Raw genomic sequence first — 24,051 nt, 5'->3', positions numbered from 1 at the left:
CTTCAGAAATAATACTGTAAAGCATGACACTATTATATATAATTCCCGTTGTGTAAAAAAAATGGAGTAAACCATGTTTTCATATACAGCATTTTTAATACTTACAGATCATTATCTTAAATTATCAGTACAAGTATTTTAAATTTTTTTTTTTTTACTTAAAAGTTAGGATACGCTTATGTATCATATGGCTCAAGCAAGGAAAAAACTATTTTGTCTTAGACACTTTTTTATTTCAAAAATTTATCACATAGTTTAAGTATCATATGTTATTACATATACATTTGTATATAAAGCTCTATAAAGAATGCAGTTGTAATGGTGGTTGTCTACAGCAAAAGTATGGATTCAAGTTCTCAAACTTTCAGAATTGCAACTAAAGCACATTGGAATAACACTCATCTGAGATCTCTAGACACAACCCAAGATGACAATTAGGAACGAGATTTAGAAGTAATGAGATGAGAAGAAACTCAGGCCTCCTCTTCTGCAGACTGAACAACTCCGTTTCCCTCACAGCTGCTCCTCCTTAGTTTGTTCTCTAGTTCCTTCACCTACCCTGAATGTTTCTGAAAGAACAGGCCTCCCTAACTGTACTTTCAAATCTACTTGGCAAAACCCTAGAAAATTTAATCATACAAATTCTAACAGTGTAAATATTTGGGAGGATCAACATTCCGTAAAGCAACCTTCTTCCAGTGCCCTTTATACTGCAGCACGCTAATGAAAAACTCTGAATTTCAGTGCACTGCCCTGCAAAACGGTGACAACAGAGAAATATTTCAACCACTGAATCTTAGCAACAATGGAATTTACATGGGTTTTGCAGATGCCACTTTATGGACTGGAGAATTATGAGCAATAAGATAGATGTAAAGTTAAATTGAAATTCACTCCCAGATGAAATCAAGGCTGAAATTTTGCAGAGCATGGTGTTCCAGCTCACAGAAAGCCAGGTGAATGACGTGGTAAGAATTCTGAATTTCTGAATCCATGCATACCTGAAGTGCAGTACTACTGCAGTACTCTGAAATATAAATGAACTTCTTCCAACACTTCTGCTTCCTCGTATAACAACAAGAAGGCTCTCATTTTTTTGGATAACAAGATCGGATATCCAAAGTTTCATTTTTTGACAGTGCAAAGCAAACTACGACATTGATTTTTAGCACTACAGTTTGTATACACTAAGTATGAATCCTCAAAACTCAGAACTATGCAACCAGAAGGATGAAGATCTTTAGCAAGATTTTATACCAATATTTATCACATAGTAAAATTGTAATAAAAAGAGTTCTATTCCTACTGACTGAAGCAAATACAATCATACTGAAGTTTAATGGGAGGACTAGAAGCTGTTTAGGAAAGCAGAATAACATAATCGGACTGCATTCAAGATCCAAACACTACAAGACAGTGCATTAACTTCATTTTGAAACAGATCAGTGCACATAAGACTCCCAGTAGGTAGATACAGAATCTTCAGACGTTTTCATTAGCGGTAATTAATGATAAATTCAAGTTATCTTTCTACAGTAATTTAAGCTCACAGAGAAGTGCCTTTAAGATTCAAATTCAGATGTTCATTGTGCTTTTATCAATGGGTACATACAGCTAAAAATTTGTTTTCTCCTGCTGAGAACGCAACATTACAGTATGGTACATGTGCAATACTACCCTGCCCCCAGAAAAATTTTCAGAGAAGCTGCATTTATAGATCTAAAAAATTCCAAATTAGAACAGTGAATTCGCAAATTAATCCTTGTTAAAGGATATTCATGGGAAATGCTAGTAAGTGTGACGCAACTGAATGTTTCAGGAAGGTCTCTCAGACTTACAAAAGTTAAAGTGGTACAAGTCAGGTCCTAAAAATGTCTCAGTTACATTCCTCTGGTGACCAACTGCATAAATTCCTTTGAAGCTCAGTGCAATGTTACTTGCATTTCCAAAATCTTAGCTCATGTTACCATTGGAGTTTGGTATTAGAAGAACTTCTTGATGGCAACCTCAACGCAGTATTCATTCATTATTTTGATTTGCTTAAGACAGTGAGATTCAAAAGGTCATAGGAACAGCGTCATCTTCTTGCACTGATGATCACTCAACACAAAGCAGACAGTAAGTTTTGAAAAACAAAATTCATTCATTTGACTGAAGAGCTGCCTTTGCACCTTTAATAAGCTTTGTACTTTTACTGACCATGTTAAGAACAGCCATTTCCGTATTTACTTTAATTCCCACGGCTTAAAAAACTTCCATTTCATTGAAGAAGCTACTGAAACTCATGAGATTGACAAACAATAGAAAATGGACTACATTTTCCCCTATTTTACTTAAATTCAACTGAATTCTTTTTCTTCTGAGCAGCCATTAAGTGCACTGACACAGCATTATAAAACAAGAATTGACTCATATTATTTAAAAATTAATCAAAAACAGCCTAAGACTTCTTGAATGATTACTGATCTACCAACAAAATCATCTAAGAGCAAAAAATTTTTATCACAGATTTGTTTTTCCTCTGATTTCATTACACTCAAAACGAAGATGAGCATGAAATAAAACTAAGTATTAGAATTAAGCATCGAATCAGATTTGCACAAGTCACTTGTTATTTATCATCCACATACATGAAGCTCTAGATAATTAGGGAAAAATCATGCCCAATCACATAGCAAATGCAATCAGATTTCCAAGGTCAAATGGATAGGAAGATTTACTTTTTCTTAATCCTTAGATTACATTCACCGCTGCTTAGCTATATGAAGTAATGACATCTCTGAGATCACAAATAGTAAATAAACATGTGATTAAAGCTTCTCCTTATACTAGATATTAAAATCCCATGTTATCAGATCAAGGATATGACTAATACAGTAGTAGAGGAATTTAACTGGATGAAGAAAAAATTGCATGTTTTGTTGTTGTTTTCTTTATATTTAATCATAGCAGAGATCTAAGCGATGATTACTTCTCACTTAATTCACCAAACAACACTGCTAGATACATTAGATAATGACAAAGTAGGATTGCTTCCTGTTTATCTCATGGTAGAAGTAATCTTCCAATAAAAGAACTACAAGCTAGTATTCCAGATCCCTCTGCTAAGCCAATCTAAGTACTTGCATTTAATGCAGAATGATGTAATAGTGCGTTCTTGTCTCTTGTAAATCAACTTAAAAATCAATGCAAGACAAAATATCAAATTCAAAGTAAAATAAGTGTGCATTGCATTTATACTTAATACAGTGTTAAAACAACAAAAGCAACAAAGAGGATGGAGCCAGGCACTCCTCAGCAGTGTCTAGCATGAGGACATAAGGCAATGAGCACAATTGGAACACCAGAACTTCCCCTTGATCTTCAGAGATCTGTGTGGATGACAGCACTGGCACAGATTGCCCAGAAAGGCTGCAAAGTCTCCTCTGAAATCTCTGAAAACTGTTGGGGTGTGGTCCTTGGTAACCTGCTCTGAGTATCTCTGCTTGAGCAGAGATTGGACCAGATGGACCCAAAGGGTCCCTTCCAACTTCAATTATTCAGACAGTATCATCTTGTGAAAGAAAAAGACAGACAGACAGAAGGACAGACAGACAGAAGGACAGACAGACAGAAGGACAGACAGACAGAAGGACAGACAGAAAACAACCTCTGCTACTGGCCAGATAAAATACTGATCTAGATGGATATGTGGCCTGACAGCACAGTCATTCCTTAAGCTATCTTTTTGGGAAAAAAAATAATTTGGGGAAAAAAATATTTTTTGGGAAAAAAATAAATAAATAATATATATATATTTTTTTTAAAAAAAAAAAAAAAAACAGTAAAAACAATAGTACTACACTGTGGCTCAGTAGGTTGCATTTTTATACAGATCTACATTACAGAATACATATTAGTTTTCAGAAAAGCAAGCTTCCAAAGGAGAAAGAGTATTCTCAGTGGCAGCAGAATTTCAGAATAGTTTAATGGAGAAAGAACGAGGACAATATTATCTGCCCCGTTTCAAACTTTCTACAACTCTTCCAGCACAGAGCATCATTAACTACTTCTGAAGCAGCCTTTGGGATTGAAGGACTACATTTATACCATATGTGAAGTTCTCCTGCATTCCGTACTATTTTTCTTTTTTGAAAATTTTCACTGTAACAAATCACACTTGGATCTCAGGAGATTCACATTTTAAGCTTACCAATTCTGAAAATACTGGCAAATTAGAGAATTAGAGGCTATGAAAATAGCCTCACAGACTTGAAAATAATGGACAAATATTTGTGCTACAATTACATGTAGATTCATTCTGAATGGTTATAGGACACTTGAATGAAAAATACTGTAAAATTGTAAATGTTCAATGCAGCTGCTCTACTACTGTACCATCCACCTTCATTATTTCACAAATTCCACCCATATTCTTTAGTCACCATTTTAGTACTTTGAAAAAAAAGTGATTTTTTACATAAATTTAGCTTCATCAATAGTTCATAATTTGTAATTGTTATAAAATGAAATATTTCAATCATGAGCTACACATAAGAAACTGGAATTTATTTTAACAAATGCGCATTGTTACCATAGTTGAATTCAGAACAACTGTCTTTTTTATATGCCATTGCCTTTGTAAAAGCAATTGACAATGAATCTGATTTAAATGTACAATAAAATAAGTGGTTCATGCTAGAATGATGTCTGCAGCATTCAACATACTCAAATTAATAACATCCATGTTGAAGGACTTAAACCAATCTTGATAATAAATTGTGATCACAAGCATTTTAAGTTCTCTTACCCAGACTGAATACTACTTTCTGCAGTAATCTGAAAATATATTTCAGTCACCAATATGACAAATTTGAGTAGGCTTTTTATTTAAGCAATTTAAAGCTAATTGAACACCTATTACTTCACACCAAAAATTTATTCAGACTTACTAACATTGAAACTATTGCAGGAAAAGTAGCAGCTAAGATATTAGCAGATATTCATTCAGTCTCAGCTCAGGAAAATAAGACATAAACAGGTTCCAGCCCCAGATTCACACACCACTTCACTAAAAATTATTTGTCTTATTGTGAGTAGAGCTTTGGAGCTTATCTATAAAAAAAAAAAAAAAAAAAAAAAAAAAAAAAAAAGTGCTAAGAATTCCCAAACGATTCACCTAATGTTGACAATTTTCTTCAGAGAAAAATGCTCATGCATAGCTAGTTCAAGAATCCACTAACTACAAAAACATCATCTCCTTTGTTCCATAATTTCATAAAAAAATTCCAAAGGCAACAAATATATGTAGATATATACACCCTATGTGGATCACTTTGAAAGTAATGCCTCCTATTCCTTGGAAACGACAACAAAGAGCACCGTAACACCATTTAAACAGCCACTTCTCAGCTGCAAAACTCTACACTGAAATGCTGAAATGTAGTCACCACCATTAGCTAAGTATTTTCACCTGCATACCATACTCACAAAAATCTGCACCAGTAGAAGTGATTCACTGTTTCACAGCTGCTATGGCAGAATCATCACTAAGAAAATCTGCGCAAGCAGTCCACCTTTCACTGTGATAACATCCACTGCTTGGACTCCACAAATGTTTAGCAAGCATCAATGGGTGCAATTTTTTTTTTCCCCATGGAGGAATTCAAAGGCAACTTTGCTTCACACGCACTTCTGTGCTAGACAGCATTTTGTCAGACTGTCCCTCTGCTGCCATTTGTCATACAGTAAAAACACGTAACCAAATATTGGTGGGAAGGTTCAATCTTTACTGTCATACCATCAACATTTGTCTCTGAGGTTGTGGACCAACATGATAAAACAGGAGGTATTACTTTCAGAGCAGCCTTCATACATTTCACAAGCAGTGTCCCCAGGGCTCGGTACTGCAGCTGCTTCTATTTAACATCTTTATTAATGATCTTGATGAGGGGATTGAGTGCACCCTCAGTAATTTTGCAGGTGACACCAAGTTAGGAGGGAGTGTTCATCTGCCAGAAGGGAGAAAGGCATTACAGAGGAACCTGGATAGACTGGATCAATGGCTAACTGTATGAGTTTCAACAGGGCCAAGTGTCAGGTCCTGCATTTTGGTCACAATAACCTCAGGCAACCCTATAGGGTTGGAGAAGAGCGGCTGGAAAGCTGCCTGATAGAAAGGGACCTTGGTGTGCTGATGGACAGCCAGCTGAATATGAGTAGCAGTGTACCCAGGTGGGCAAGAAGGCCAATGGCATCCTGGCTTGTATCAAGAATGATGTGGTGAGCAGGACTAGGGAAGTCATCCTGCCCTGTTACTCAGCAATGGTGAGGCCTCACCTCAAGTAATGTTTTCAGTTTTGGGCACCTCAGTACAGAAAGTACATGGAAGTGCTGAGCAGGTCCAAAGAAGGGCAACAAGGATTGTGAAGGTCTTGGAGAATGTGGCCTACAAGGAGAGACTGAAGGAACTGGGGCTATTTAGTCTGGGGAAAAGGAGGCTGAGGGGAAACCTTACTGTTCTCTTCCAATATCTGAAAGGTGCTTACAGTGACAATGGGGTTGGTCACTTCTCACTGGAGACGGGATGAGGGCAAATAGCCTCAAGCTTTGCCAGGGGAGGTTTACGTTTGATATCAGGAAACACTTCTTTACAGAAAGGGTTGTTAAGCACTGGAATAAGCTCCTCAGGGAGATGGTTGAGTCATCATCCCTGGATGTGTTTAGAAATTGTTTGGATGTGGTGCTTAGGAATATGATTTAGCAGAAGGTTGTTAGGGTAGTATAGTTAGGTCATGGTTGGACGTGATCTTTAAGGTCTTTTCCAATCTGAGCAATTGTATGATTCTATAAACAATACCTAATACCCTACAGAAGTTAAATGTACTATCCCATCACAAAAAAAAAAAAAAAAAAAAAAAATTCATTTCCACATCTCGCCCTCCTTCAAATATGCCTCACATTACTTCCTAAATATTCAAACTAACATTGGGAAAGGGATTGGACAGTTCTGAAGTTTCTTAACAGCTCGAGTACTTTGTGATCCTGTCCTTCACAGTATCATAGAATCATTACAGTTGGAAAAGACCTCTAAGATTGTCTAGTCCAAACATTAACCCATGCTTATGACTGCTCTGGACCACATCACTCAGTGCAACATCTACCCTTCTCCTGAACACTTTTAGGGATGGTGACTCTACCACCTCCTCGGTCAGCCTGTTCCAATGACTCACCACTCTTTCTGAGAAGAAATTCACTGAATCATAGAATGGCCTGGGTTGAAAAGAACCACAATGATCATCTAGTTCCAAACTCCCTGCCACAGACAGGATTGCCAGCAACTAGACCAGGCTTCCCAGAGCCACATCCAGCCTTCCCTTGAAGCCTCCAGGGATGGGGCATCCATAACCACCTTGGGCATCCTGTTCCAGTGCATCACCACCCTCTGAGTGAAAGGGTAGTGTTAACATCTAACCTAAACCTCCTCTGTCTCAGTTTGAGACCATGCACTTGGCCTTACTGAACCTCATTAAGTTTTCATGTGCCCACTTCTCCAGCCTGTCCAGGTCTTTCTGGATGGCTTCCTTTCCTTCCAATGTATTGACCGCTCAGCTTGGTGTCATCTGCTAACTTGCTGAGGGTGCACTCAATTCCATCGTCTGTCACTGATAAAGATGCTGAAGAGTACCAGTCCCAACACCAACCCTTGGGAGACACCACTTCTGACCAGCTTCCACATAGACATAGAGCTGTTGATCGTTACCCTTTGGCTGTGACCAGTTGTATACTCACCAGATCTGAATACAGGGAAACTATAACCTCCTTGCTCCTCTTGCTGTGTTCTCACCTCTGCCTCTTACTCCTTGTTCTATCTCTGCGCACCACTGAAAAGAGCCTGGCCCAATCCTTTTGATTGCCACAGTATCAGCAACTACTGCAGGTTTCTCAGCATGAAGTCCAGTTGGGTTTTAAATATCTCCGAAAAAGAAACTGTATCAGATAATTTTGATGTATTAATTGTGTAATACCAAACAGAACTGATGTGGTCTCTGTCACTTCAGTAATCAGTAGCCCAGTATAGAACATTATATTAAATGTGGTACAGACTTTGCAAATACACATTCAGCTCATTCAATACATTCTAAATCAGTAGTTCTGCAAACCTACTTCCTGTATGATTGATTACCATTTTGTCACAGTGCATGGAGTTCTTTCTCCATGAGTATGGTTCTTGTATTTCCCTTTGAATTTAATTAAGTTCTTGTCTGCCTGGCAGAGTACATCTTGATGGCATCAGTGCTCTGGTACTTGAATCACATTCCCCAGTTTCTTATTGTCACCATATTATTTCTTTTCGCTAACTTGCTGAAGTTCTGCTTTGTTCCACCATCCAAAGTATTAACAAAAATGTTAAACTACTGACTTCTATAACCCATCATTAGCAATTAGAATTTATCAGGAGGGTATCTGACATATCGCTGAGTTAAGGATTACCAGCTTGAGGCTGTACCATTGTCAGCAACCTCCATCTCAAATAACAGAAGGCTAAGGTCTAGCATTTCTCAAAGTGTTTTTTAAAGAAAGGAAGATTACACTTCATGTTCATTGTTGCATAAATCTTGCCTAATGCTGGACTAATGGTTGTACAGGTATCTTCCAGGTATTAAATGTAGTTTGTTTAAAACTGTCAGAAGACTTCAGAGATCTTTGCCAGTGCCCTAAGAAGCTGTCAATGCGAGATCTCTAATAGTGCCTTCTGTCTGCTTCAGTCTTCAATAAACAAATGTTCTGTGGCTAAATGAGAACTATTTCAACTTACCAATATTTTGATTTGTGATTTATGCATGTTAGGAGCTGCACATTGTATCCATTTTTTCAGATGAGGTTTATTTTAGGGTTTCCCTATTTGTGAATGGTGTCAAAGGAGTCAGTAAGAAAAAAAAAAAAAAACACTTCATTCAATTGAAGTGCAACACACATTATGAGGAAGAAAGAATATGGGTCCTTGATGACTCACCAAGATGGCAAGTAAAATCTTGTCCAAGGGTTACCTGATCATGTTTGTGCAAAGAAATGGCAGAGTAGGAAAAGCTTTTTGTAAGGTCTCCTAATATAAAATAACTTCATTATGTCAAAACACAATGCCCTAAGTTTGTATGTCTGATCCCTTTATGAATTAAAATAAATATGAATTTACATTTGAAGTCCACATGAAGTAGCTTTACACCTACTGCAAATTGTCATGTTCGCACACTCTGCTTTTGGAAGGAATTAGACTGGGATGATTGTTAACATCATGCAAATCTTCTAAACATAAAAATCACTTAAAACCTCTCATTTTGTTTTTACTATACTGTCCAGACAGTTCAAAGGGCTTCCAGGGGTTTTCCTTTTGCCAGTAGTTACTCATGGACAACTTGTGCTATCATATGAAAGCATAAACACATACATGTATGTATTTGCTGAGGGAATTGTAGTTTGTTAAACAGTTAAATGTAGTAGATAAACACAAGGCAGCAAGGTTGACTTTACAGACAACTTCAGGACAATTTCACATGAAGACACAGAGCTCTTGGAATGGATCCAGAGGAGGGCCGCTAAGATGATCAGAGGACTGGCGCACCTCTCCTGTGAATAAAGGTTGAGGGAACAGGGCTTGTTCAGCTTGGAGAAGAGAAGGCTCTGGGGAGATCAGTGGCCTTCCAGCACCTAAAGGGAGCATACAAACAGGAGGAGGAACAGCTGTGTACATGGGTGTATAGTGATAGAACAAGGGGGAACAGTTTTAAACTGAGACGGGGAGGTTTACGTTTGATATTAGGAGAAAGTTTTTCCACTCAGAGGGTGGTGACACTCTGGAACAGGTTGCTCAAGGAGGCTGTGGATGCCCCATCCCTGGAGGCATTCAAGGCCAGGCTGGATGTGGCTCTGGGCAGCCTGGTCTGGTGGTTGGCGACCCTGCACATAGCAGGAGATTGAAACTAGATGACCACTGTGGTTCTTTTCAACCCAGGCCATTCTATGATTGTATGGTAAGCAACACATTAACATTTAGCGGAATAATTCATGTATCAAGTACACCTACATTCAAGGTGAAATAAAACCCAAGCTGAAATGGTTATATTGGCTTAAGATATCAAGTGAGTAATGGCAGAAAATGCCAAAGTTACCACTGACCACAGACGCTCGCTCTGCCTACACAAGCCCACCGATTCAAGCTTCTGCTCCATCAATTCTGTCTGCCAAGGAAAAATATGAAAAGCACAAACACCAAGAACCTGAAGCATCATTACTTGGTGATTCAATTACATTTACATTTCTTCAGAATTAGAACAGAAAATACTGATGCTCTTATTTCAAAAGTAAGTTATTTCTAGATGTGAGAAGAAAAAAAGCTATAAAAAACAAGTGCTATTCAGAAAATGGAGGGTCTGGCCTCTCAGAGGATGAACATTAGCTGAGAAGAAAGTCAGTATGCTATGTTTCACTGCTAAGAAGGGAAACAAAAGAGTTTAAGGGTGCATGTGAAAAGAAAATATCAAAGCAATCATAATGTGCACTTGTCCTACAAATGCATTTGTAAATCATGGATCTTGTATTGAGATACACGCATTAACGTATCGATCATGCTAAGTTTCACACCTCACTTACCTTAATTCACTGACAGTATTTTAGAGCAAGTGCAGGAACAGCTGATAAAAATAGCTAAATACTTCAATGTGCTGCTTAATATAAAGCTAGGAAATAAAGGTTTTTAAATGAACTGAATAAGATCTGACTGCCCATTAACAAAAAAAAAAAAAAAAAAACCTAGAAAGAACACTTAACCAAGGAAAGACTAAATTCTCATCAAGCCATGAGCAGAAGTAATCACAAACATTTCCACCAGATCCCTGACATGAGGCTTTAAAGACTTAACAGTCAGCATTTCAGAGAAAAATAAATGTTTTGTTTATATCTATACCCAGAGTCTAAGTACATTCTCAGAATTATTTTCATTATAGCATCCATTTCTGAAGCTGAAATTCTGAATGGGTTATTATTCCTATTTACTATAACTCGAAAATATGAACACTAAATTCTTAGTAAGAGCAGAGACAGAAAATTTTTTTTTTTTTCCCCCCATTAATTTCATATAGCTTCTATTTTACCCCTGGTATAATAATTCTATTGGCAGTAGCCCTTGACAAGAAGCAAGGGATTAACTATGTAGCTGGCCAGAAGCATCTATTCTCTTTAATCTATTTTTCTGAAGGGGCCATCTGCTCTTATTTCTTCATTTCATGTTCTAGCTTGAAATTGCATTCACTATTCTGTTAGTATTTCAATTAGTTGCATGTAAAAGTTTCTACCATGTCAGGATGGCTGTCTTGAGGATGAAATGCTCTAAGGTAAAAAAGGGGAAAAGAGGTTATTAGCAAAAGCTGATTGACTGTAATTTATACAGTTCAAATAGCTAATTAGTTATCATTGGAGTGAAGGGAAAATAACCCTCTCTAGCATTTGTTTTATTACAACACAGCCTGACATCCAATACCGACAAGTGCATATAGCCAAGTTATAAGGTGCTGAGCTTGAACAGAGAAGGATCACAGTTTCTCTGACAGCTTCTTATCAGATGATTGCTCAAAGATTTCAAACCCGCTTTGGTAACAGCACCAAAAACTTCCAAATGATGTGCCAAAACCACTTCATGAAAATGCTGACAAGCTACAGTCACACGATTAGCAATATTTGCATGGATTTATGAAGAATGAACAAGCTTCCAAAGTATTTACTCACTGTAAACTACAGGTTTGCACTCTATCTAGATATCATTAATAGCCTTCTAGTCAGGACAGCCAGCAGAAGTTCTGGTCATTGCCTTGAGCACGCAAGCAAAAGGAAACAACATCCTCAGGACCTACTAGTTACTTACGTACAGCAAATAAATTGTCAACAATGCTGAGCATATCCACTGAAGTTTAGAGAAACTATGATTTACTTGCTGAGAGCAGATCTTACCAATTTCTATCAGACATTATTTCAGTAATAATGAAAGTAACTCATCTCAACCAGCTACTTGCCACTTATGCAATAATGAAATGCACATCAGCGTTTTTAATTAACCTTATGCAGAACTATGAACTATTACTTGGTGTTCCAAATAAGGCCTGTTATTTCAGATGCGTAAATTTTCAAGCACATCTGTGAACATACGATTTATAAATAACAATGATAGTTGCTCTGCACTCTCCATTTAATCAGTGATAATTATGTGATATTCTAAGAGCTTACAGTTAAAAGGTTTGGTGAAGTGTTGCTCTTAAATCTCAATTTAACACTTACCAAATTGGCCTGAGCCTTGCTAGTTAAAACATACATCAAGAGAACAGCACAGGTCAAAGCTATTTCAGTTCCTATCCACAACTTAATTGCATTTAGAAAGTCCCAAGTAAAGTACCTCCATTATAACTACAACGAGCAGCCTGTGTGTAAGCCTATGCTTGTGATCAAACAGTAATCAACAAAGCAACAACAACAACAACAAAAAACCTATGGGACAGAGGAGCAGTGAGACGCAAGAACCACTTTCTGCAGGCAGGCCAGTTAGAGCCTTTGTACCCTGAGCAACAACTTTTCACACTTACATACCTGAATTGAGTCATTTTAACAAAATGATTATTTAACTATTGAAGTCTGTTAACCGTACACTGCCTTTCTTCAGAAGGGACCCACATTTCCAGGAGCAGACAGTATATTCAGCAACAAAATCACTGTGACAGGTGAACACTGATGGCATACAGCACTCAGGTTCAGTTCCCTGCTTTCTTTCAATGGAACCAACATCACTTCCCCAGTTACGTTCCCTCACAGCAGCAGACACTCATTAGGCTAAATGCCGGCTCCCCCTGCTGACACTGTCAGTACGAGTCACAGCACAGCTGTCACGCTGAAGATACAGGCTGCATTTCAAGAGATCAGAAAAATCACAGAATAGTTCAGGTTGGAAAAGATCAAGTCCAACCACAACCTGACTGTACTACCGTAATTCTAACAACCCTCTGCTAAATCATGGCCCCAAGCACCACATCTGAACCTCAAAACATTCAGGAAAAAAACTGAAATTAACAACTGCATGACAGCTCTAATACTTGGAGATCAACTGCTAACAATACTGTTTCTTGACAGAGGTAAAGCAACCAAAAAAAGTTACCTATTTTCAAAACTATTAAGATACTTTTCAGTTATCCTACAGCAGATTCTTACACAGAACACTTCTTTCCTTCCGTCAGACTAACATCTCAGTTACCTGAGAATCTCAAATTCAAAAGAAAAAAGACTGGAAGAAGTTTCAGAAATACATTCATTCCCTCAAGCATTTTGCCATACTCCTGGAATTCCTGATACATGCTTCACATGGACTTAACAGGTTTCTGTGAAGCCTTCAAGACAGGCTGCAGTAAAAACACATTTCAAAAACACAAACATTAAGTTTTAAGATATAAATACTCTTGCACACTTTTACATAATAGGATAATAGAAGCTTTAGCCCTTTTTTCCCCAATCACAGTGTAGTAAGTGTATGCTAAGCAAAAAGAATCCTTAAAAGAACTTTGTGTTGGACAAGGTGGACAGATCACAGTAATTCTTTTTAGACTTTAAATCCAAGTGTTAAGAACCACATTTCACCTTCCAATCTCTGTCTAGGATGTCATTAGGATAACACTAAAAAAAATACTGACTAGAGCAAGAGGTATCACTGCAATTGCAGTCTATCTGCTGCAGATCCTCCACAGAAAGCGAAGCAAATTAGATTCTCAACAGGATCTAAACAGAGGAACTGAGTCAAATGATTCATAAGAAACAACTTCTTTGAGAAACCTCTCCAGCCCCCACAGAAAGTCTGTGAAATCCTTGTAAGACACACAGACAATTCAGTTCTGATAATTTTCTCCTGAAGCCAAGGCAGGCTGGAAGTGGGCATGAAACTATCAACTAATACAGCAAAAAACTATTCTAGCTTTCTGAACTTTTTAAACTGTAATAGAGTGAGATTGGAAGGGACCTTAAAGATCATCTAGTTCCAACCCCCCATCACAGGGGGACAGGGTTGACAATAAATTTTGTTGTTTCATATGAAGTGATTTCAAAACGATCATGACAGTTCACTTAAGCAAAAAGGGTCAAACTTCCCCCCACTTCTGTGCATACGTATCTATCCCAGTGGAGACTTCTGGTGTAGAGAAGAAAGCTTGACTTACATTATGTGTAGAAACTGGTCTCATCTATAATGACAAAAATCAGGGGAAAAGACCAAAACGTGCTTGCAGAAGCTTTAGGTCAGAAGCCCTGAGAGTGCAGAGGGCTGACAAGTCCTCCTGTCACTCTAGCAGGAAAGTAATAAAAAAGCCATTAATAAAAATTCATTTGGTTTCTGTTTTTGTTTTTTGTTTGTTTGTTTGTTTTGTTTGTTTGGTTTTTGTTTTGTTTTGTCTTTTTTTAAATAATATCACTACTATCCCAAAACAGGAGAAAAATACAGCTGAAAGCATTAAGCACCTGCTTTCAAAAGAACCTGCTTTCAAGAGTACAGTTACTGTTCCTGGACCACATCTGATCAGGAGCACTTCACTACAAATGCATTTACACCGAGCAGTCAATGAATGCAGCTTGAATGTTCAGTGTCAGAGCAACAACAGCAATTCTGATTTCATTCTAGATCTGTCTAGTACATGGAAAGGAATCTTCTCCTACTGATTATTCCTATTGTACAACCCAAAATGGATTGACAAAAGTGAAGAAAATTACTAAAACCTCAAAGGATTTGAATATCTAGTTTCCACCATCACTACACTATACCAGGATCAGCACAGCAGAACTTCCAATACAAAAGAAAATTTGTTAAGTGCAAGAGCAATAAGCTTACTGAAATGATTTCTAGTTCTTTCATGTGCATCTTGATATTGACAATTACCAGTACTAACACTAAAAAAATCTAGTCAAGATTGAATGTCCAGAAATGCAAGTATTTTGACAAAGATTTTAAGGAACCATTTATTTTAGTATCTTATTTAACATCTAGGCACTCAAAATATTGTGCTTCAGTTTTCACTTTATTTTTTGCTTCACGTTTCACAACTCTGAAGGGCCTCTTTACAGCTTTACCTCTGTGGAGGCAGCTATGCACACAAACCACAAGTTAATGATTATTTTCACAAACATATCAGATCAACAAGAAGCTTATAGGCCTTTTAGCAAGGTTGTAATATTATTCCATTTATTTTTCCATGATCTCCTTGAAGATGAAGACAATTCTGTACCTAGAATTCACGTCAGAAGACAATTAAATTCTAGTCCGTATGACCTCATTTTAAAGACATGATTGTGTGCTTGTAACTTCTGCTCAAAGTATCTAACTTAGGTCATTCTCAGAACTACAATCACTGTATTCAACACCCAAGTTGCAGAATACTCTGAATCAGAATCCTTAAAGTTGAAAGGGACCTTGAAAGGTCCTCTAATCCAACTCCCCTACAGTGAACAGGGGCATCCACAGCTAGATCAGGTTGCTGAGAGCCTGGTTCCACCTGACCTTGAATGTCTCCAGGCACTTACCATATTTCTGGGCAACTTGCTCCAGTGCCTCACCACCACTGTAAAGACTCTTTCCTTTATGTCCAACCTAAATCTCCTTTCTTTAAGTTTAATGCAGTTTCCCCTTGTTGTAACACTAAAACTAGAGACTCTCTCTCCTTTCCTGTAGCTCCCCTTCATATACTTAAAGCTATAAAGAATGATGAGGTTTCTCCCCCAGAAGAAACAATCCTATTTCCCTCAGCCACTCCTCAAAACTTGCTTTCCAGCCCCTTTCATCAGCTTTGTTCCTCTTATCTGCAAACACTCATTAAGTTCACATTCTCTTTATGAGTGAGGGGCTCAAAACTGAAAACAGTATTTCAAGTTTCTCCTTGTTAGTGCCACATACAATGAGACAACCCCTTCCCTAATGCTGACCATGCTATTTCTGATAGAGGCCAGGACACATTTTGCCTTCTTGGCCACCTGGGCACACTACTGGCTCATGCCTCTAGATTTTTTTTATTGGGCAAGCTTCCAGCCACTCTTCCCCAAGCCTGTATTACTGCATGGGGTAGCTCTGACATGAGAGAAGAACCCAACCTCTAACCTTATTGAACATCACACAGTTGAACTCTGTCCAGTGATCCAACAAATTCCAGATTCCTCCACAAATCCTTCCCACCCTCAAGTAAATACAGCCCTGCTCAAGCAGATCAGTTGCCTACTTTATCAAAGTACACCATTTGGCTAATGCACCTATCCTTAATTTCATATCTCTATTAATAACAAACATTAAGCTCAGCTAAGAACAGTCAGCCCATTTACTGTAAGCTATTAGTTATATCAGTTACCAGCTAATCCATTTAAGCATGCTTTTTACTGAAATTGCTTAGTGTTAATTAGAAGTCACACACAGTACCACACTTTACAAAGACTGTTCAACTCTGAACTTTGATATCTCACTCTCCCAAAGAAGGAAGGAGATCACTTTGTTTCTTAATTATACCTCAATTTGAAATCAGAGAGAACTCAATAGCCACAAATATCACATACATAGATTATAAGTACATGCGAGTAGAGCAAGCTACGGGCCAGAGGAGCAGCCATTCAGCGTTGTGACTCCTCTGATTTCTTCAGTAAATAAGTGCTCAGAAGGTTACCGTTTTAATTTGCATGGATGGTGTCGAAAAGGATTGAAAGTGACAAACCATGTCAGCTTAAATTTGAAACCTTTAAATTTGATCTCTCTCATTGACTGCCAAAGTAAGTGTGCAAGTGAATTAGAAGTCAGCTTTGGTCTCAATGTGATCATGGGTGAGCAGCTGCAGGGTAGAGTCACGCTTCATAGCAGATGAGCCCAGGGTGAAGTATGTATGCTTATCTTTAGCTGCATTTCCCAGCTTCACTGTTAACATGACTGGAATACCTGATAAATCAATTCCCCTGCCTTTTAGGAGACTAAGACTCAAACCTAATTGTTAACAAGCTACAACTTTCCCAGGGCAGTTTCACTGCAGAAAAAGCAATGAGCCAACCACAACAAATGTCTGCTTCTGAAGTGTTATGGAGTGGAGAAGGTATAGACCAGATGAAACAAGAGACAATCTGATGGCTTCTTCAAGTTCTTACTACTTTTTAAGCTATCTTAAAAGAACCAGAACCTAAGCCAGCTTTGCTTGGTTTTATGGGGTTGCCTTCAAGCCATACCCATCCATATTTCTGATGGAAATTTTTCTTGCATTACACCTGCCAGTTAACCCTTGTAAGCTTTCACATATTATTTTGAAGTTTGATTCTTAGAAAATAATAACAGTTTCTGCTTTCTAGTTAACCTCCAGGAATGACAACTTCAAAAATCTTTCAGTCTGAAGTGTGTACTACAAAATTTACTCATACTCAGGATTACTCAGAACATACAGAATCCAATCAGTTTTTTTTTTTCATTTGCTTTACAAAATGCCTATAGCCTCTACAGAGCATTGTGCCAGCCTCCAAAAGCTGAATACTGAAAAGGGGAATTACTACTTCGCTTGCAGAAGCTGCAATGAGAAACAAATGGAGGATGTGCCACACCACTGAGGGACTGGGAACTGAAGTTACCATGCATGTCTGCCCCATGCCACGTTTGTCCTCAAAGCAGGAGGATGATTCAGCAGCAAACAGATGATTTATATCACAAAGTTAGTGCATCAGTTCACTAAAAAGTGTGCTTGATGACAAAATTTTAATTCTTCACACATCTATTCATTAAAAAATAAAAAAATAAAAAAAAAAAATCAAAGGAAATCCTTAGTAAGCACCCAGAAACCCACATCCCTGAATAGATTTATTCAAAATCATTAACATCTATGTTAGTGTAATAAATTGAGTTCCTGCTTTAACAGTTTTTACTTTGCAGGCACAGAATAGCTACAAACATAAGGCAGGTTAATATTCTCTACAATGCAGGAAGCCAGTACGCTTCTCACACCATCTATCCTCCTTGGCTTTTAGGAAAGTACTGGTTTTAAGAGATGGCAATTTGATCGCTAACTCATGAAGCTTTGGACAGAAGTCAGCAAACCTGTGCTGATCATAGACAGTCACGTGGCTCAGCACAGTGATCCAGCATCCAGCTAGCACACACAGCCATCTACTGATCAGAAGGCTTGTTATTCCTGTATATCTTACTCTTGACAGGAGTTTAAAGGTAGTCTTGCCAACTGAAGCAATAGCTTAAGTCTCAATATAGCTAAAATAAGATCTTAAGGCAAAATTCCTTAAGACCAGCCTACGTAGAAGTAAAAGCTGTGTTTCAGATAAGACACAGACTCATTACCTCTTAATGTAAGGATTTCAGCTGCCCTGACTTTAATCACTGTTTCCCTCCACCTACATATTTAAACTTATATAAAACAAGCACCAAACATCAGTTTTAATGTCATCTTATTAAAAAACACACCCTGTATCAACATGTTTTCAGTGAGCTTCTGGTAGCATGCAGTCTCAGATCCCTCACCCAACATTCACAGAATACTTGCCAGATCAGCACAGATCTATAGGACGACAAATAAGGCAACTCTTTTCTTCTCTTCTACATTCTTACAGTACCATTAGGGAATTTTTTTCCAGTGTAGTGTTGGTTGTAATATGTACAAACACTTGCAGTGTTAATAGCTTTCAAAAACACTGCAATCTACACAATGATAAAGAACTGATTTCACTTCAGAAGTATCACTTTTACATTCAAAACATATTTCCCAGTTTTTGCATATAAAATAGAGCAGCTGACAGTAACTTGGAAAAGTACAAAGACACAATACCTGTACCAGATTTTTACTCTTTCACAGAACTGTATCCTTCCCTTTTGTCCTTACTTGTAAGATAGTAACCAAGCAATATTCCAGTTCCCATTGCCTGGTATCAGCTACAAATTAATCTTATTAGGATGGACACAATTACAAGCAACATGCCTGCTTCCAACATACAGCATGCTTAAAGGTTAACAAAAATCATTTTTAAAGATACTTACTGTTCAAACATACAAGTAAATCTTATTCAAAGCAGAAAAAATAGGAAAGATTCCTACTACGCTGAAATTTAAGCAGCAGTTAAAGATACCAATAAGAAAAAAATCACTAATAGATTTTGCATCCCAAAAAAAGACAGTCACCAAATTCCTAAGCAGTGTTCAGTGCCAATGAAAGAAATCAGTATTGCAACAGCACTGCAATGCAATATATTACGAAGGATAAATGAAAAATACTACCTCCAAGTTGAATACTTTCAAAACGCTGAAAATTTTTATTAGGGCAAGAGGAGACAGACACCTTAATTCTGAGACACCAACAACACTGCCTATCGAAGTATTCTGGCAGCATCCCAGTTATCTCTGCATTGTTTTTCAAGTGACTCCTCTGAAACAAAGCATGTCAAGCTCTTTCTGCATCATTTGCAATTACATAATTTGTATGTATCCAAATTATAGTTCGTAATTACAAGCGTAACATGCAAATGTGTTCACTTCTGTGCAAAAGCTGTAATTAACTGATTTTTGGAAGTCTATACACAGACCACTTTTCCCTAGCCTAGAAGCAGAGTTTCAGCATGGGCAGTTATTTCAGCTATTTTGCTCTTTTGTCGGTGCTGAAGCAACTGAAATGAGGGAGCAACATCTCAGGAAGATTCACAAGTTCTACCATAGAATTCTTACACGTCAATCCTAAGTTTATGTATTTCAGTTGAAGTAAACGCAAATCCTAAATGTAATGCTCTTAAGACATCAAAACACCATTACGTAATTAAGCTAGTTATTTTAAGCACGTAAAGATGTTCTCACACACCTCGGCTAAGCTAAACTCTGAAACGCTTCATTCCAAACTGAGGAACTAAGCAACTTCAGCTTCAAAAAAAACAGACAAGCCACTTCATTTGCCTTGTGTTCTATCACAGAAAGAACTCACTGGACCTGGCATATGACAAACAAGCAAAAATAACACTTCGCCACTAATAATTGCATTTAATTCAATGTGAATATCAACTGAATTAAGTGAACCAGCCACTGATAAAGTTTTGTTAAATGTCTTTTCTCAAAACAGTGAGTTTCTCAATTCTATTAGACATCCAACTCACCTCACTTGGGTCCTCAACTGTACAACTGCTTTAAAGGGTTTTAGATAACAGCTACAGAAATACACATTTTAAAGCTACAGTTAACTGGTTGATAGTTGTCTTGCTTCATTTTTTGCCTCACACGTGAACACTTCAATCAGATTTAATGCAAGACTTACAGTGTAAGCAAAAATTCCAATGAGACTAGAATAAAGAGGTTCAAACCACAACCATCACTTTTTTCCTAAGGAATACATTACTTGGCTTTGGACAAGTATGCAAGTAGGTACCAAGTATTATACAATGAAAGCAGGTAGATATTTCTGCGTCTTAACTGCCCATTTGAATGAGAACTACAAAAACTAATGGTCTACAAAAGTGATGATTCTACAGTAACAACTGCAGAACTGTATGTATTTCCATAAACAGTATTTGAAATAATTTACATACTTCCACAACGTGCATCTGATTGTATGAATTGTATAAAGGTTCTGCCAACACTAACTTAAAGTAACTTCACTAATTTGCAGCCTTAAGTTCTGAGCCATTGAGCTTAGCGTTTAGCCTTTCTTTAATAGAAAGCATGGAAATAGAGAGTTGTGTTAACAAAGAGCTCTCTCCCACTATCAGTGGCACTCCTACAAATTCAAAATTGGAATAAATAGGCAGAATGTCAACAGCCCAAGGGCAGGCAGCTGCAAGTCACACAGTACACGCATTCCACAGCTGAAACTAACAGTAACTCCAGAACATTTTGGACAGTAGTTAAGTCTCCATCCAATTTAGAGATCGGCATTTGCAGTCCATTACACATCAAGCAGCATGTCAATACACTGAAGACGACACACTGATTTAGCCCTATCCCTGTAGCATGCCGTACAGCTTGGAGTCGCTTCAACTGAAGCAAAAAACACTTAGCTGCTATTGAGTTACACTGGAAGACAGGTTCCTAACTTGCTTCACCCCACCATCCCAAATACTCGGAGGGCTTATTTACTGAGCGGGACTGGTAAATGTGGAGATGTGTAACAGGCAGGTGATTCACACGAAGCCACGCAGCCTAAGTCACATGGCTTTTCTACTCAGCACCATCGAAACAAAGACCTAGCACGATCGGACATGTCAAAGGCAGAGGGATCATCCTGACTGCCTGGAGCTGCATATTTGAAAAGGAGCATGCCCGCTGTTTTGGGAAAAAGCAACCAAAGGCGTTGTTTGCGCCCTAACACTGGAGTTTGAAGAGGCACCAGATCCGAGACAAAGATGCAGGCTCCGGCCAACAGTCACGCATCTGCAACCAGCAAGCTATTACACCGGAACACCTCGGGGTAAAACAGGTTAAACCCTTAAGTATTCCCGCCCCAAAACTTCAACTAAGCTACACAACAACTCAACTTGAAGTACTCTATAAATTACACAACGAAAGATTATCTTAAACCACCCCAAACCAGAGCAGGGCTGGGGGAAACCACCCTCAGGCTCCTTCGAGCATGACGGAGCTCAGGAGCCGGGCAGCACCTCAGCAACAGCCACAGGATAGAGAACAAACCCAAGCCGTGCGGCCTCCGCGCCCCTCCGCGCCCCGCGTCTCAGCGGAAACTTCCAGCAGCGCGGAAGGATGGAAGGAAAGGGCCGCCGCCGCACCCCTCACCTTGGTTGACCAGCCGCAGGGTGTGCGTGAAGGACGGGTCCAGGGAGTCCTTCTCCGCCATCAGCTCGGGCAGATATCTCTCGTCCATAACGGTGGTAGCGCTCCGGGGCGGCAACGGAGCGCCCGCGGGAAAGGAGAAAGTGCGGAGCTGGGTGCCGGGCGGCGGTAAATCCTTGGAGGCAGCGCTTCCCCCCGGCCGCCTCCCGCCTGGGGCTGCGGGGACGCATCCAGAGGGAAGCGCCGCGAGCCCCCGGCCGAGAGCGAGAGGGAAGGGGACGGCCCCCTGGGCGCGGGACGCGAAGAAATCCCTCAGCGGACACGCACGGGGCGGAGGAGAGAGATAAAAACGGGCTCCGAGAGCCGCCGAGCCCAGCCGGGACGCGCCCCTTCCGCGCACACGCGAGCCGAAGAAAAGCGTGTTAAAAAAGAAAAAGAGACACCGAACGCAAACAACAAACGCACGCCCTCCACAACGCCGCACCAACTGAGCGACAAATCCCACTGCTCCAGGTTTAAATACACCCGGGCAGGCCACGCCCCCACACCGCCCTAAGCCACTCCCCCACATCGCCCTAAGCCACGCCCCGAACGCGCAGAGCCACTCCCCGAGGTGATGCTCCGCCCCCACCTCCTCCCTATGGGCGGTGCTGCGCCAGCCCCCTTCCGTGTCGCCCCGCCTATTTCTATGACGACTCCCATTGGATATATCGGTTTGTCAGTCAGGGCGCGGCCACAGATTGCGATTGGTGGATACTCCGAAGCCCCGCCTCTACCTTTCTCTCCCTCTGCGCGCCAGGGGGGCTGTGGAGGCGGCTTCTCTCGGGGCGGGGTGGGGTCACTCCGAAAAAATTGGCGAGAATTTTGCTTTTCAAATGAGAACCAAAACCACGATTTTAACTTTTTTCTCTCCCCAGATAGTGGCCATTCGGTTCATCCAGTGACAAAGCCCATGGGAAGCGAGGACGTGCATCCTCCGTAGCACAGCATAAAAGTACCAAATCACTGAAGGCAAAATCACGATGCTGAATCTTGAAATCAGTTTCACCCGATTAGCTGCAGTGAACAGACCATTGAAAGCGTTTTGTCTCTGTGATGACAATCGTCTCACGCTGGCTTTTGTATTCCATGCAAAATAGATTTGCGGTGCGCTTTAGTCATATTCTGCAAGATGGAGAGAGAAAGCACTGAAAAAATGTGAGAGAAATCACTCCGAGTTAGAAGCAGAGGTTAAGGATGCTTCCTGAGAGCTACGTGTGCTCTTTCACCCTTAAAACAGAAAATACCTTGCTTGTTATACTTTATGTACTGGAGTACCTCATAAAACAATGTTTGCTGTGCTACAGTATAACATCTGCTTGATTTACATTCTCTTTCCGATCCTTCCAAAATAAATCTGACCCAGCAGTAACAAGAACCAGAAATAGATTTACAGAAATATATTCTTGAAAATTCTCCTGCATGACATCAAACTTGACAGACATACAAGCATACAACAAGCATGCAACCAACTGCAAAAAGTTGGGTTGCAATGAGTGTTTTATTTCAATCTTACATCTACATCTTCTATTAAAAAAAAGCCTCCTGAAAGGCAGCCATCTGTTGTGAAACAGGCAGAAGGTGACACAGGACAGTATGTAGGAGTGCGATCTTTATTGAGTGACCTGGAGCAAAATAATCCCTACCTCTGCTAGTAAAACTAAAAGCGTATTTACAGCCCTCTATAGCAAACAGAACCTCAGAAAGAAAAGTAGATTTATTATAGAAATGGCATAAAACAGAATGTGCTTTTCTTGGAAAAAGCCATATTCCTCCTGGTAACTGATTAAATAAACATTTGATGTTTCAGAAAACCACAGTATTTCTTCCCAAAGTATAACAATTCTCCCTGACTTAAAATACAAAAAGACTTACTGGATGTGTGTAGACTTGTTTTTCATCAGGTCTATAGCAATGTACAAAGTGTAAAATTACCACATTTAATCCTACTGTTGAAAATCAAATCTTGCACATAAGAAGTATTGTATGTTGTTTTCTCAAGTGAAATTCACTAGGATGTAATAAAAATAGAAGATGACGGAAAAGATGGGAAATGCAAGCTATAGTAGGCAGTTTAGGTTATGGTTAGCTGGAAAGCCTCCTCAGCAAAGCTCTTGCTGTCCAAAACAAAACAAAACCAAACCAGGAAGCACCAAATCCTTGATTCCTGCTACTGACATGAAAACCAACTGGATTAAGGAACTTCCCAGTAAATGTTAGCCTTACTTTTCAGA

The 24,051-nt window shown here is 39.2% G+C and overlaps 1 protein-coding gene across 3 annotated transcripts in view; it reads right to left on the bottom strand.

The window, feature by feature from the left end:
* Positions 1–22,266, bottom strand: part of KHDRBS3 (KH RNA binding domain containing, signal transduction associated 3) — an 80,459-nt gene extending 58,193 nt beyond the window's left edge. For all 3 annotated transcript variants that reach the window (XR_008211125.1, XM_052703596.1, XM_052703597.1), the window contains exon 1: positions 21,782–22,266. Coding sequence is in view for 2 of the 3 variants with exons in the window: in XM_052703596.1 (XP_052559556.1) it covers positions 21,782–21,869 (88 nt within the window). In the remaining variant the exon portion in view is untranslated. The remainder of the gene's footprint in view (positions 1–21,781) is intronic.
* Positions 22,267–24,051: the final 1,785 nt, after the last annotated feature.

The sequence above is a fragment of the Tympanuchus pallidicinctus genome, unplaced genomic scaffold, assembly GCF_026119805.1.
Source record: "Tympanuchus pallidicinctus isolate F22 unplaced genomic scaffold, pur_lepc_1.0 scaffold5, whole genome shotgun sequence".
Classification (NCBI taxonomy): domain Eukaryota; kingdom Metazoa; phylum Chordata; class Aves; order Galliformes; family Phasianidae; genus Tympanuchus; species Tympanuchus pallidicinctus.
Note: the sequence above shows the minus strand (reverse complement) of the source record. Positions and strands in the feature narration are given on the sequence as shown.